General features: G+C 40.1%; 2 protein-coding genes across 2 annotated transcripts; both read left to right on the top strand.

The window, feature by feature from the left end:
• The first annotated feature begins 6,361 nt into the window (after positions 1-6,361).
• Positions 6,362-8,460, top strand: LOC104433424 (CASP-like protein 4A1). Its single transcript, XM_010046167.3, has 2 exons — positions 6,362-7,068; positions 8,135-8,460. The coding sequence occupies exons 1-2, from the start codon at positions 6,451-6,453 to the stop codon at positions 8,222-8,224; spliced, it is 708 nt and encodes a 235-aa protein (XP_010044469.2). The 5' UTR covers positions 6,362-6,450; the 3' UTR covers positions 8,225-8,460.
• A 3,412-nt stretch (positions 8,461-11,872) lies between these two features.
• LOC104433425 (26S proteasome non-ATPase regulatory subunit 11 homolog) lies at positions 11,873-15,157 on the top strand. Its single transcript, XM_010046168.3, has 2 exons — positions 11,873-12,032; positions 13,507-15,157. Exon 2 carries the CDS (start codon positions 13,529-13,531, stop codon positions 14,795-14,797), a length of 1,269 nt encoding a protein of 422 aa, XP_010044470.2. The 5' UTR covers positions 11,873-12,032; positions 13,507-13,528; the 3' UTR covers positions 14,798-15,157.
• Positions 15,158-15,548: the final 391 nt, after the last annotated feature.

Raw genomic sequence — 15,548 nt, forward strand, 5'->3', positions numbered from 1 at the left:
AAGACTTATCCAATATCACATAAAAGATGTACAGTTAGACACATGCTCCATGCGCCCACCATCCCACCTACTCTAATTTCACTCTAGGAATTTCTACTTGGGTTTATAGTCGACACATTACTATTTGCTCTAACAGCAACTCCCTAACTCCCACCTAGTTTTGAAAGCACGTCATGCTAGTTTAAAATCAAGCAAGACGTACTCATCAGCACACTAGTCCAAAAAATTAGGAAAAATTACTAAGAAAGTCCTAAATATATTACAATTGTGTCAATTCGCCTTCTAAATTTATTTTTTAACCAACCGAATCCTAAACTTTTTACAATTATTTCAATCAATTTATCCGGCCAAAAATGGCCTACCGGCACTAACGTGGCAGCCGGTCAACGCCAATGACATTTTTTTCCTCTTTTTTTTTTTTTTATCCTTCTCCCTCCCTCCTTCCTCTTCCTTCTTCCCTTGCTCCGACCAGCCGGGGGAGGGCGGTCGATCACCGGACTGAGGCGGCCAAGCTAGCTCGCCTCGCCGTCATTAGGCGAGGGCGAGCCCTCACCAGTTGGCGAGCTTGCACCTAGCGATGGTGGGGCGAGCCCCTGCCAAATCCAACAAGGGGGGCTCAATGTCACGTTTGGCAAGGCCCTCCTCACCGGATATGGTGAGGGCTCGCCTCGCCCGGCGATCGGGAGGCAAGCCCTCGCCAAACTCGGTGATAGTGAGGCCCCCCTCGTTGGATCCGGCGAGGGCTTGCCCAGCGATGGCGAGGCGAGCTAGCCCGGCCACCTTAGTCCTGCGACCAGCCAGCCCTCCCTCTAATCGGTCACTAGAGCCAAAGGAAGAAGGAGGGAGGAGGAAGGAGGGAGAGGGAAAGAAAAAAAAAAAAAAAATATTATAAAAAATCAGGACTCGATTGGTCTAAAAAAATAAGTTTGGGATTGAATTGATGCAATTGCAATAGATTTATGACTTTTTTGATAATTTTTCCCCAAAAATTGACAATATAAATTGGAATATAGACATGTCCGATGATCGGGACAAATAATAAGTACACGGCACCAAGAGGAAAATTTGTTGCGCCATTGATCCTTGGGATAATGTGTTCATGGGAATTTTTTATATGTAGGCGCGTTCACTTTGATTTTCAATATAATATCAAATCGATACGTACTCAATGAAGCTAAAAGATTGTGTGATAAGATTTTTTTATACCAATTTCAGTTGAGGAATTTTCATGATCTAAGGAAGAGACATACTTTGAAGAAGTATAAAAGGAAGGCTCACGAACTATATTTTTCCCCGAAATTAAATTTATACAGAGTAATTTTTACTATTACTTTTTGTTCGAGGTTCACTCACTTTGAAACTTCCGATTTAAACGATTGAAACTTTTGCAAAAATGTATGTGCTCACGTACTTTTTGTTGGTAAGAGCAAAATAAAGGAGATGATGCGTAATGCACGGATACCCTGCAATCCCGAGAACGGACGAAGGAAGAGCTAGGCCTAAAAGGTGATGAAAAGAGTTAGGCTGATTTTCTAATTGGCTTGATGGTGATTTAGTATCACATATGGTCAAGGTCAATCGATGATACGGAAATCATCAATAATGGTTATCTTATGCCGGATTTTGAGAAGGTGCCGGCTTTGTTGAACACTCTTCCACCCGAATGGCAAGCAAGTGTTAGATCGGCTATGGGAGGTCAACGTGGTCCGGGTTATAGGAGGTTGGTGGAAGCTTTTGTAAGAGAAAGACTATAGTTGAGTTGGCCAAAACTTCAACCCCCTTAGATTGTGGACAAGGCGCTACGTGGCGCGAGTGAATGCGCCTTGGTGGCGACATAAGAGCTCTCCAAAAGTTTTTCCATGGTTGGCAAATGTACCTTCGCCTTCTCGTATGTTTTGGTGATAGATTAGAAGGGACATTCCCTAATTATTTCTTAGATTAATTATGAGATGTTTTAAGTGTTTTTAACTGTTAGAACCGAAACGAGCAAAACCCTTAAGCATTTGGAAAAGGTAAAAGAGCTAACGTTCCTCTGCATTTAATCCATTATGACGATTGTGGTTCAATGAATGTGAGAGGAAGGCATGGACTGTTTACTTCATCACTCTTAATAGATGATTATACTCGATTCGGTGTCTATTTGATTTCTCAAAACTGAAGCATAAGTTGTTTCAAAAGGTTTATGAACTTGGTTGAAAATCAATTAGACAAGAAAATAAAAGTATTGAGATCCGATCGAGGTCGAGAATATTTATCTGATGAGTTCAGAAAATTATGTGATGAAAAAGGAATAGAAAGACAGTTGTCTATTCCATATACTCCTCAACAAAATGGTGTTGCACTTAACCCTACTAGAAATGGTTAGGTCCATGATGGCGTATGCTAACTTACATATCACTTTTATGGAGTGATGTGTTGTTAACTGCCTAAATACTTAACCGGGTGCCTTCCAAATCAATTAGTTTCACTCCATATGAGTTATGGATATGTATAAAACCGGACTTAAGTTTACTTAAGCCATGGGGTTATGCTGTCTATACTCATATGTCCTCTCACAAGTTTGGGAAATTGAGTCACATATAAAAGTAGAGTATTTTAATGAGATACTCCGAACACTCAAAAGGGTATGTGTTCGTAAGTGAGCAGAAAGTGGGAGAATAACTGAATTTGAATCACGGGATGTCACATTCTTAGTGGATGAATTTCCTAAGAAGGGCGAAATAGGGAAGATTACTTCCTATTTGAAACCTTGGATTAAGATTATGATATTAATGGAGTTCATCCAAGTGGGAGTAATATAAGATGTGATGAATTGAATTCAACTCATTCTCAATTGCAACCACCTGATGTGACGACATCATCATTACCTAATCCAAGTGGGAGCATAATGGGGAATGATGTGCTAAGTGTACAATCTCCCATACGGTGAACAAGTCGCCAAAGTATTCCCCGTCGATGTTTTGACATTGAAAGGGAAACTTTATGGTTGCTCCGCAAGATGAGGATGAGCCAAGAAATATTAATGAGGCTCTAAATTGCCCTAGTAAGGAGAAATGGATTTATGCAATGAAAGAAGAAAATGGAGTCAATGAAATCAAACCAAGTCTGGAACTGGTTGATCTTCCAAAAGGACGCAAAGCCATTGGGAACAAGTGAGTTCTCAAAGAAAAGCGAAAGGCTGATGGCTCGATTGAAAGGCATAAGTAATCAATAGGAAGGAATTGATTATGAAGATATTTTTCTCCTATAGTAAGATTTGCCTTGATTCGCATAGTTACGGCAATAGTGTTTAGTATGGATCTTGAGTTACATCAAATGGATGTAAAGACCGTTTCCTCAATGGAGAATTAGAGGATGAAATATATATGGAACAACTTTGTTGGTTTCATAGTGAAAGGCTAAGAAGAAAAGGTATGTCGACTTTGGGGGTCGATATATGGTTTTAAGCAGTCGTCAAGACAATGATATATACGTTTTCATAATGCCATAATGGCATATGACTTTACAATGATAGATGAGGATCATTGTGTATATATCAAAAGATCCAATGATCAATTTGTGATCATATCATTATATGTTGATGATATACTAATTGCCAATATGGAGCTAGTCAATGACGCTCCTATTGCAAAAGGTGAAGGATTGAGCCATAGACTCTTTGTTGTACGCTATGATGTGTACAAACCCGACATATGTTTTGCGTTGGAATGGTGAGTAGATACTAATCCAATCCAGAAAGCCGTTAAGTGAATACTGCTGATTATATGTTGAGTTATTATAGAAAGGATCTGCGACTCTAAGGCTATTCTCGATGTTGATTGGGAGGAGATTTAAATGAAAGGAAATCTACCTCTAGGTTTGTTCTCTTACGAATAATGGCACCATGTGTTGGAGCAAGTAAGAAACAAAAGTATATAGCCTTGTCCACGATGGAATTGAGTTCTATTATCAGCAGCTATAAGAAGATGTTTGGCTTAAGAGATTATTGGATCATTTAGGTGTTATTGGAAGTGCTGCAGATTTGTTATTAGTTAACTATGATAATCAAGCAGCAAAAGTGTACACTAAAGATCCAAATATCATGGCAAGACCAAATATATAGATACCAAGTATAATTTTGTCATGGATATGATTGCACGAAAAGATGTGAACTTATAGTACATACTATGCATAGAATGGTAGATCTATGACAAAGCCACTTAGAGATGTGTTTGTGGCCATGTGAAATCTCTAGGTTGCGTAGAGGATGATGTATCGAATATTGTAATTTCCCTAAGAGTTCACATTTGATGAATTTGTGTTTTCATCATTAATGCCTATGAATCTTTGTTTGATCTTTATGCATCTTAATGCTTAGTGCATTACTTCAAGTTAGGAAAGTATGTCGGACGAGATATGAGATTAGCCCACTCACACGGGTAATCGCCTCTATTTAAGTGTGATAAATAGAGATGAGACTGTTTTTAAGCTTATTATCTAGGTGATAATCGAGAGCTCAAGCTTAAAACACGTATGTCGCCTTAATCGGTGTTAAGATGATGACATAATCCTTACTATGTCCGAGAGTAAAATACCCCACATATTTTACTTTATCTCGTCTATGATGCCGGATGTGAGTTCCGATGAATTTAGTGAATGAGTAGATACGTGAACTCAAGTTAGACATTGGATATGTCCGAACTATCATCTCGTACGGTATTGAAAGGTGTAGACATATGCTCCATGGGAAAGGAGTTGATACCGTAATACGTATTTCATACTACGTATGCATGAGACGACCAATAAGAGTGGCAAAAGTTTGATCTCAACTTTTTTATGTCGTGTGAGACTCTTGAGGAAAAGAGTTCCTCAATTTTTTAGTCCCCTCATGACTCTTACTTATTCTCAAGATTTCTATTTAGTGTTTGCTATCTTAGGATGTTGCCAATGGTCATGAATTTGATTCGATCTAATGGGGCATTTCTAGAAAAGCAAGCCGAACCGAAATTGAGAGTTTGAAGGAAAGAGGAAGATTGATTTTGGAGAATCACATTGTAGTTTTGTATTCACAGGTTAACCAATTATGCCCTTAAGCCATTAGGATACTGGCTAACGATAGAGAGTACGTTAACAAAGTCAATAAGATAAAATCGCACATACTTAACAAATAATAACAAAAAAAATTTTGAAAATTACTTAAACTCGAAATTAACTAAGTTTTTCGGTGTTAAGTTGCCAGATGAGAGAGAGATAAAGAGAGAGAGAAAGAAAGAGCTTATGTGCTGTGGTCATAGACATCTTACGATTGTCGAGTGAAATTTTTACGAAGTATGTGAGCCAACTCATTTTTTCGAAACTACTATCAGAGAGTCTACTTTGTTAACAAATGCACGTTAATACTTGTGTGTATGATATATTTTACATTAATATAATATATTTAAAAAATCAAGTAGGAATTCGTCACGTCATCTCATATGATTTTCATCGGGGAAGAAAAATCTCGACAGTGGCCGGCACCAAAAAGACAAAATGATCAATTCCTAGGAAAAAGATTTTTTTTTTTTTCTCTCGACAAAATATCATTCCAAATAAAACCAAGAAAGGGAAAGGCGATATTTTGAGATGCCGATGGACAAGGAAAAGTTCTTTCCCTGCGCAACGAGTCCCGCGTCCCTTCTCGTATTCACACGCAGCGTCAGCCCACCCGTCGCATTCTCGATGCCGGCGCTATCGGATTGAACCGGATAATCCCTTTTGATTCACCGATTTTTCTTTTTTTCCGGTTCTCTTATTTCGTTAGAAAAAAAAAACTCGTGTACGTGCAGAAAATATCTATTGTGTAAAATATCTATTGATTTTTCTAGCAAAAAGAAGCCTAATTTTAATTTACAAGTCGATCGAACATCAAAGTGTTTCGTTGCACATGATGCATTTATCTTGTAAGAATTCAACACCAAGAATTTTTTTTTTTAAATTATAATTTGAGTCACTTTTGTAAAATGAATCAACAAGAAAATAAAATCAGTCCATCCTCGATGGAAATATGGGGCATAGACTTTCGTTGATATTAAAAAATATGTTTTAACTATCTTATTCAAGTAATGCAGCCGGTTAAATCTTTTAAGATAATTTTTTTTTCTAAATCATGGAATTTCATGCACGCGCGAACGGAGAAATGCATTGAACCAACTGCTCAAGTCATGCTCTCGAGGGACCCACCACCACTTGATTCGACTCAAATGGTACTTTGTCGGATCAATTATTGATCCGGCTCTGAATCATGGTCGAGCAAAAGTGAGAAATAGAATGATATTATTAATGGCGCTTTTTCAGTGTAAGTAAATGCGATTAATTCCGGTCATAATTAACTTCGGTTATATGTGACCCCGTCAGGCCAGTGCAGACATCCCGACACGTTCTCGGACAAAGGAGGAAGCGTTTCTCCTCTCTGCCTTCTCTGCTCCAAAATCAATGGCGACCGAAGAGGCGGCGGACGACGAGTGGCAGTACGTTCACTCCCCCGATTCTCCGCCGCCTCCCCGCTTCCCCCGGCCTTCTTCGAGCTCGACCCGACGGGACGCCAACGACGGCGTCGGCGGCGGCGTCGGCAGAGACGACTTCCTCGGACTCCGACACCATCCCTCCTCCTCCGTGTTCCCTTCCCTCCACCACGATGGCCTCGACCGTCTCCCACCACCACCGCCACCACCACCTCAACCCACTTCACCTCCTTCTTCCTCGTCTCCGTTGTCGCCATCGTCGTCTTCCTCCTCGCCTACTCCTCCTCTTAACGGGACGGAGATTGAGCCGCCGCCGTCGCCGCTGCCGAGCCGTCCGCCGAGTGGAATCCTCTGGTCCGGCGTCTACGGGATTGCTTCGAGAGTCCGCCACTGCGCGCTCCTCGCGGGGGGTTTCTGGTCGTTCGGCTCTGCTGCGGCGGCGGCCGGAGTGGCGGCGGTAATCCTGCTCTCGATGGCGTACGCGAGAATGCGGAGCAGGAGGAGGCGGTGGTGGTGGAGCAGGGACAGAGTCCCCGTGGCGGAGGCGAGCGAGAACCCCCTCCTCCTCCTCATCAGAGACAAGGACCAGGTAACGGACGGGCACTCTCAATTTCTTGGTCTCTCCGCTAGTTTCTCGATTCGCACGATAGAGCTGATGATTCGGAGCTAAAAGAATTCACCTGGGTTCGCCCCTGTTTCTAGCTGTAATTGCTTTTCTCTTTTGGGTTTTTCAAGGCTTACACAGATTCATGTGCTTCTTCAGCATGTAGAATGAGAAAAGGAACTGAGCAGAACAAAACAAGGAAGAATTTAGCAGGCTTATGTCGTCGATGGTCTAGAAAATTGTTGGCGAGGGTGGGAATTGAAAGACGGTTTAGTTGTTTCTCAAGAACTAGAGCTTCCAATGTCAGAAGATTCAGACAACCTTATTAGGCTCCTGAGAATTAGGATCTACTGGATTTTGGAGCAAAAACAATGTCAGAGGCAGCAAAACGATGTAGATCCATATAAACTTATGAGAAAATGCTACTTTTCTGAACAATCTATCAGTGCAGTCAAGTAGAAACTACTTGCATTAACAAGTTTTCCTGCACAATCGAAACAAAAAAGAACCGAACTTCTCTAGGAAACATGTGGGTAGGAGCAGTTAGCTGCACAATTGGGTATTTTGTAATTCAGGCTGACCTGACTTATGGTTTGTCACTCGTGCAAAGCCGATGTGTGTTCGATTAGAATTTGTTCTTCTGCAGAAAAAACCAGAAAGTCTTCACTGATCAAACGATGCGATTCGAACAACAGAATACGAGTAAAAGGGTACAGAACATCTCATGTTGAACATGTGAGAACTCTTATCTATCCGGTTACTGATGTGGGGTAGGATCCCCGGATTCATAGTATCTACTCGCGTAGCTATCACCCAAAATGAGAAGTCAAGAACTGTGTATCGCTTTGTCAAAGATTTGAGTCGATGTCAATAGGGAATATTCGGTTGTACAAACGACACATTTTGGATGTTCAATATTGCAATTCGATGTTCTGTTTCGCCTTCCTGGAACTCTTTCATTGTTTAGCATGGCTTCTCACATCTAGTTGTACAGAAGCGTCTATCTTCTTTATGACCACTGACTCAGGATTTAATCTTTTGGACTGCGCAGAAGATCAGTCAACTCCTGCTTCAAATTGCACAGATGAACGAGCTCATGTTAGCTCGGCGGCAGGTTCAGGTGCTTCGAGTCGATCGTTAATGCTTTTCATCTCTCATCAGTCATCTCTCTGGTGCCCTCGCTCCTTAAAGCTGCTCCAAGCTGCATAAGAATGGACGTGAAAATGCGAGAATTTTTGGCTTCTGTTTATACATATATGTATGGAGGGAATACACTTGAACTGCTTAATGAGTACTGATTCTGTAAAGACAAATGGTGACTGCACCAATCTAATATTCTATTAGTCTGATCTGTGGAAATTCCATCATTTTGCGGTGCTTTTCAGGACTACTATTTAAGGTGACCGTGAGGTGATATCTTAGCTTGCGGCATATTCAATCAAGTTTTGACTTCTCAATCCATTCAAAGAAAATAAACTTACTTTATTGTGGTCTTCCGAGGGATTGTAGGCGCACGAATTTAATTATTTTATCGTCAGATCAACCCTTTCGATTATTTATGGCACGTTCAATGCACAATGAGTGACAAGGACAGTTTTTGAACTTTGGCTTAACGTTGAATGGAGTATCTGAAATTTTTTAATTAGCACTTGCAGCTTTTTAAATCGAAATTAATGCCGTCTTCCCCTTAGTTAAAGCTAACGAAGTTGCTAACGTCAATTCACTATTAAGTGTTAGAGCTGGCATCCGACGTGTGTTCAATCGGACGGTCTAAATGCTTCTATGTTCTCCATCAAGCGGTGCACAAGATCCAAATTTATTTAATTTTTTCCCCTTTTCTCCTCAGTGAAGTCAAGCTCTAGGCCCCCTAATCGTGGAGCCGTCTTTTTTAGCTAGGCTTTGATGAAGTGATTAGAAAGGAAATAAAGAGATTCAAATGATTGAGGGGGAAAAGAAGAGAATTGGTTGGGATCGTTGAATCACAGTGTTCCTTGGTTGCTTGCTCGAGAAAAGAAAACAAAAAGAAACCACCGCGGATAATAAGACTCTGTTTGGTGACTATCGAAGAATAGTTATTTCTATTTTTTTGTTATTCAAAACGAAAAAAGAATAAAAATTTATTTGGTAAAATTTTCGTTCCTAGTAGTATATTTGGAACAAAATCAAAAATTAGAAAAAAATTGTTTCTTATTTCCGGAAACAATTTCTAAAATCAGTTCTTATTTTTTTTTTCTTTTCTCCTCTTTTCTTCTCTTTTCTCTTCTTCCTTTTGGTCGGTGACCTCGTTGAAGCGTCGTCGACGCTGAGCCTCGTCAACAAGCCTTGTTGTGGTTGGGCGAGATCGAGCTTCGCTGATGGCCAAGCGAGCTCGCCAAACCTCGCTAAGCAATTGACCACAATGGAGGAAGAAGAAGAAGATAAAAAGAAAATTAAAAATAAGAAAAATATAATGAAATTATTAAAAAGTTAAAAAAAAAAAAAAAATTAAGAATTCTATCAAATGCATTTATGTCCCAAAAATAAAAATTTTAGTGCATTCTTTTTTGCTTAAAAATTATTCTCGAAAATAGAATTTAAAACAATTATTTGAAATTATTTTTAGGAACAAAATCATTACCAAATGCACCCTAATTATTTTATGTACTCATAAATAGATGGAAAAAAGAAGGGTATAAGTGAGAAAGAATAATAAATATGTCTGTTAATACACACATTTCTTCAAACTCTTGATATTTATGCTGTATTTAGAGATTCAGAGGAATTTAAAATGGACATAAAATTTGATTGCCCTTTGATTTGAAGATAAATAACAAATCTCCTAACTACCATCTACCCGAAATATAGAAAATATTAGGATCATAAGTGCACATTTCCTGTACAGCCCCTAAGAGTATTTTAGAATTCTTGCGAAAATCTTACGATTTAAGGATTTTTCACACTGACTAATCATCTAAGCCTTCTCCTTATCAGTTTGTTGGTTCTTAAAATCTCCTATCATCGACGTAAATGTCATGGCGTGCTCTCTCTCTCTCTCTCTCTCTCTCTCTCTCTCTCTCTCTCTCTCAAACACTTTTTTTGTTAATTTTCTCTCTTTTTGGATTTTTTTGAATTCCTTTTAAGAAATAAATAGGAAAATTTCATCCGGAAAAGGTAATGACTTTTTTCCTTTTTTCTGAATTCTTGTTCGAGAGCGTCGTTGAACTCGTCTTCATGTCGAAATCCAAATTGGGAATTCGAGATTGTTTGAATATAGAAAAGCTGGGAATTTACATGCTGTGTGATGTGAGGATTTGAATATGTTTGAATCTAGGAGATCTTCAAATTTATAGCTTTATTTTTTTCGCCAAGAATGAATAATTTAGAAAATATTTTTTTCAAAAAATTAGGCCATGTTTGGTAACCTTCCGGAAAACAACTATTTCTGTTCTTTTGTTCCCTAAAACAAAAAAAAAACAAAAATCTATTTGGTAAAATTTTTGTTCCAAGGAGTAGAAAAAAAAAGTAGATTCTTGTTCCCGATAATAATACCTAAAATCAGTTCCTATTTTTTCTTTTCTTTCTCTTCTTCTCTTCCCCTTTCTTCTTCTTCCCTTTGGTTGGTCGTTGAAGCATCCTTGGGGCCTAGTGATGCCAAGCCACCTCAAGGTTAGCGTTGCTTGGTGACCTTGCCCAAATCCGGTAAGGCCGAAGCCAAGCCCGCCTAGCCACTGGCGAGGTCGACCTTGCGCTGCTTGGGCGAGATCAAGCCTCGTTTTAGCTAAGCGAGCTCATCGGACCTTGCCTAGCCGATCATCGGCCCGTGCTATAAAGAAGAAGGAGAAAGAAGATAAAAATATAATAAGAGTATTAAAAAAGTAAAAGAAATAAAAGAATTTAAGAATCTTACCAAACACATTTTTATCTCGTGAATATAAATTTTGAACAATCACTAATCGGCTTCTTTTGCTCATAAATTTTTCCCTAAACAAAATCAGAAAAAAAACCACTTTTGATAAAAAATTATTCCCCAAAACAAAATGATTATCAAACACATTCTTATCTACCAAAGCGTTTTTTCTCACTTCACAGTCATCTTGCAATTGAAGCTTTCTGATTCTAAAAAATGTCCGAAAGCTCGTTCTGATCTCAACTCAAGTGTGATTTAAGGTTTATAAATGTGAGATCTTTAATGAAGGTCACACGTCATCAAAACCAAAGTCGTGAGACCTCCAATCTAAGGTATCGTGACCTCAAATCTAAGGTGCAACCATGGGCTGGCAATGGACACTCATTGTTAGCCTAAGTCGACCGTGATGAGTTTCTGTGGTCCTTAATCAATCATAAGTTATTTTACTCCGTACTTTTGTCTTGTTGCATAAGACATCAATTCTTATTGCGGACAAACAGGAGAGCAAATTTCATTCGTAAGTTAAAAAAGTACCGAATTGTGTTGTATTTAAGAGATATTAAAAAAATTTAGGGTTGGGATTGAACAATAGACAAAAATTCAGGAACCATTAATGTTGTCATCCATAAATTTATTAATATATCGATATTATTTAGGTAGAGCAAAATATATGACTTCACCAATTTGGCTAAGAAATGTTCATTCCCCATAAAACTTGAAAAATGATTTTCCATCCAGGTCAGATGTACACGTATGTCAAATTGCTATAATTTCTTCTGGTAAAATAAAAAAGAATTGCAATATTTTCTTTTTGGCCAAAAAAGGAAATCGTAATAATCTTATTTTTTTATTTTTTCTCGAAAGTTGATTTCATCTTACATTTTAGCAGATATAAAAATCGCCGCTTTCCAAGCAGATACTTTAGCTCCTTTTCTTGAGAAATAATCCACCGGAGAGGAACTCCTTCTTCAGCTGCTTCTTCTCCTTCTCCTCCTCCCTCCACCATTGCTAGGGTTTGGATCGGTCATCTTCGGGACGAGGTTCTTGATTCGCGAAGACTCTGGTAAGCGCCTTTTACGCTTGTAGGTTAGCAATTCGCAATGCTTTGTCGTCTTGAATGAACGAGAGCTCGAATACGAGGAGGGAGTCTTTCCTTCTTCTTTTTCCCGTCGGCTAGGGTTTCGAATCGGTTTCTCCGATCTCTTCTTTTGCCCTCTCCTTCGATCGCTGGCGAGCGTCGAATCCGTCTGTCTAGATCGCGAATCGTAGGCTAGCGAGCGATTTCAGGAGCTCTGCTCCTGCCGCGTCGTCGGTCTTCCTCCTGCTGTGGTTCTGCTGCAATTCTGTGATTTTGATTCCGCGCCACACTTTTTCTGTGTACGGTTACGACTTGGCGGACCTTGTTTGGCGTTTGTTAGATGGTCGAGTTGATTGAGCGCGCTTGCCTTCGTTGATGTTTTATGTGTTGGGCTCTTAGTGTAGCGAGTCAGATTCAGGTATACACTCTGCAAATCATCTGAGAAATCATCGGTATTGGGTCTTTTAACACGTTTAGTCCCTTGAGCAGAGAACGAATAGGCATCCGAAGGAGGTGGGGATGATTTTTTAAATTTTATTTGATTTGTTAATGTAGAATTTTATGCTTGTGGGATTGTTTTCAAGTTTTGGGCTGCAGTGGCAGTTGTTGACTGAATACAAGTGATGGATGGCAGATGACTTGGACGATTTTGAGTCATGAGTTGATTGTTTGGAAGATGAAGCGTCTTCAGATGATGTTATGCTGTGTTCTTTTTGTCTGTTCGGTATATGTTTATTCAAAAGGTTTAGAGAGGTTTTTCTTTTCTTGGTCAAAACAAGGTCTAGAGATGTTATGGAGCATATCTTTTTGGGGAAATGGGTTTTTTTGGTATTAGTGGCGAAAATTGCCATGATTACCACCACTACATGCTATGTTTTAGAAGGATTTTGTTGATGATAAGTGAGCATGATTGTTATGGGCTTAGAATTGGTGACACTGGCAAGTAATGCATTAGGTGGCGGCAGAATTTTCTGTCGCGGTGGTTCTGGTTTTACTGCTGATTGGCAGAAGGTAAGTGATCTATATTAGTCATTAGAATACGTTTGATTGTTCTGAAAATTGATTTGGTACTTTTAAGAGGCAATTGGGGGTGACGTTTTTATGGCAGCGAACACTTTCCCTTGAGCATCTTTTCTCTGTTTCCTGATGATAAGAAATGGTATAGTTTTTCTTTGTATTTGCTTTATCAGGATAAGAATGGGAATCATAATACTGCTTATTGTAGCAAAGCAACCTTGGAAAGTTATTTTGATTTTTACAAGGTTATCGTATGTATGTTTATATCTTATAGTGTGAGTCAACTGCAATGTGATGAATTTAGATGAATTTAGTCAAGAAGTTGTATGATTGGCTGCTTTGCAAATTATATGAGTTCTTCTACTTTTCCCTCGTCTACTCTGGCTATGTCTTGGTGGTCTAGCATTCATCTAATATCAAATTGTTATTTCTTGTTCTCCAGGGTTTTTGAGTTGTGAACAAAGATGTCGACGTCTTATCTCCCGGCAACAACTGATTCAGTTGCTCAGGCTTTAGAAGCCAGAACTCCATCAGAATCTATATCTATCCTGTACCGTATTCTTGAAAACCCTTCATCGTCCCCTGAAGCCCTCCGAGTCAAAGAGCTGGCCATCACTAAACTGTCAGAGCTTTTGAGGCAGGAGAATCGGGCAGAGGATCTTCGCAGCCTTCTGACCCAATTAAGGCCTTATTTTTCCTTGATTCCAAAGGCAAAAACTGCAAAAATTGTTCGGTGCATAATCGATGCAGTGGCTAAGATTCCAGACACATCTGATCTTCAGATTTCTCTCTGCAAAGAGATGGTTCAGTGGACCCGTGCAGAGAAGCGAACCTTCTTGCGGCAAAGAGTTGAAGCGAGGCTTGCAGCACTTCTGATGGAAAGTAAGGAATATGTGGAAGCACTAAACCTACTTTCAGGTTTAATTAAGGAAGTGAGAAGACTTGATGACAAGCTTCTGCTGGTGGACATTAACTTGCTGGAGAGTAAGCTTCATTTCTCCTTGAGAAATCTTCCCAAAGCCAAGGCTGCTCTTACTGCAGCACGAACAGCTGCGAATGCCATTTACGTGCCTCCAGCTCAGCAGGGCACTATAGATTTGCAGAGTGGGATTCTTCATGCTGAAGAGAAGGATTATAAGACGGCATACAGTTATTTCTTTGAGGCATTTGAAGCATTTAATGCTCTTGAAGATCCAAGGGCCGTGTTTAGCCTCAAATACATGTTGTTATGCAAGATTATGGTAAATCAGGCGGATGATGTTGCGGGAGTAATATCATCCAAGGCTGGCTTGCAGTACGTGGGGCCAGAGCTCGATGCCATGAAAGCTGTTGCTGATGCCCACTCGAAACGATCCTTGAAGCTGTTTGAAACTGCACTGAGGGATTTCAGAGCACAGCTGGAGGAAGACCCAATTGTTCACAGGCACCTCTCGTCCCTGTATGACACTTTGTTGGAACAGAATCTCTGCAGGCTGATTGAGCCTTTCTCTAGGGTTGAGATCTCCCATATCGCTGAGTTGATCGAATTGCCCGGGGATCATGTGGAGAAAAAACTGTCCCAAATGATTCTCGACAAGAAGTTTGCTGGGACTTTGGATCAGGGTGCTGGATGCCTCATCATTTTCGACGACCCCAAGACTGATGCTCTCTACCCAGCAACACTGGAAACCATTTCCAACATCGGCAAGGTCGTGGATAGCCTGTATGTGAGGTCAGCTAAGATCATGGCTTGAGCTTCTCTGACTGGCTGAGGCAGTTGTTGGTGTTGCAGTGTGTCTGTCCTGGCCGAAGGTTGTGTTGCGATCGAGCACACTTCATAAGACTGGGAACTAATCGCCTTTTGCATGATGGATTCATCTCTTTCCTTTCTAATTGTTCCCTTTGCTTTGCTAGACTCAGCATCTTCTGTGTCCTTAAATTTAACTGCATCTCCTCCGCAGTTGGATGAGACTAGCTTTGACCAATTGGGTCACAATCTCTTCATCTTAGGCATGGTGTTTGAAGGACAGAGATCGGTTGGTTTATCTCAAAATCGCCTTCATTTTTATCAGTTCATGTGACAGTAGTATTTACAATGCTTGTTATTTTGCGAAGTGAAGTGATTACGCGATTGCATAGAGTCATATAAACATCAGATTTTCTGGTGATGACAAACGAACAAGACAAAGGAGCTTGAAATTCTCCGTCGCCAGGGGAGAGAGCCAGGATGAACTTGTCAACGAGTTCACTCCACAGCGTCAAAAAGCGTTCGGCTCAGTTTCTCTGACTGGCCGCCTCGTTCTCAATTTCTCAAGGCACTGAGAATTACTCTTACTGAGTTGCTTGAGCAGTGCTGCGCAGATTCCGAATTTAGCCCGCTTGCCTGTATTTATTGGTTATGTCCGACATCTGTTCGTCACTAAAGTTTGGCAAGAAAAGAGAGAAGAAAGAAGAAGAGGTTCTTGACAGATACGGTGAAAATTACATGAGATTCCGCGAAGCGAT

This window comes from Eucalyptus grandis, chromosome 2 (genome assembly GCF_016545825.1).
Source record: "Eucalyptus grandis isolate ANBG69807.140 chromosome 2, ASM1654582v1, whole genome shotgun sequence".
In the NCBI taxonomy this organism is placed as follows: Eukaryota; Viridiplantae; Streptophyta; class Magnoliopsida; order Myrtales; family Myrtaceae; genus Eucalyptus; species Eucalyptus grandis.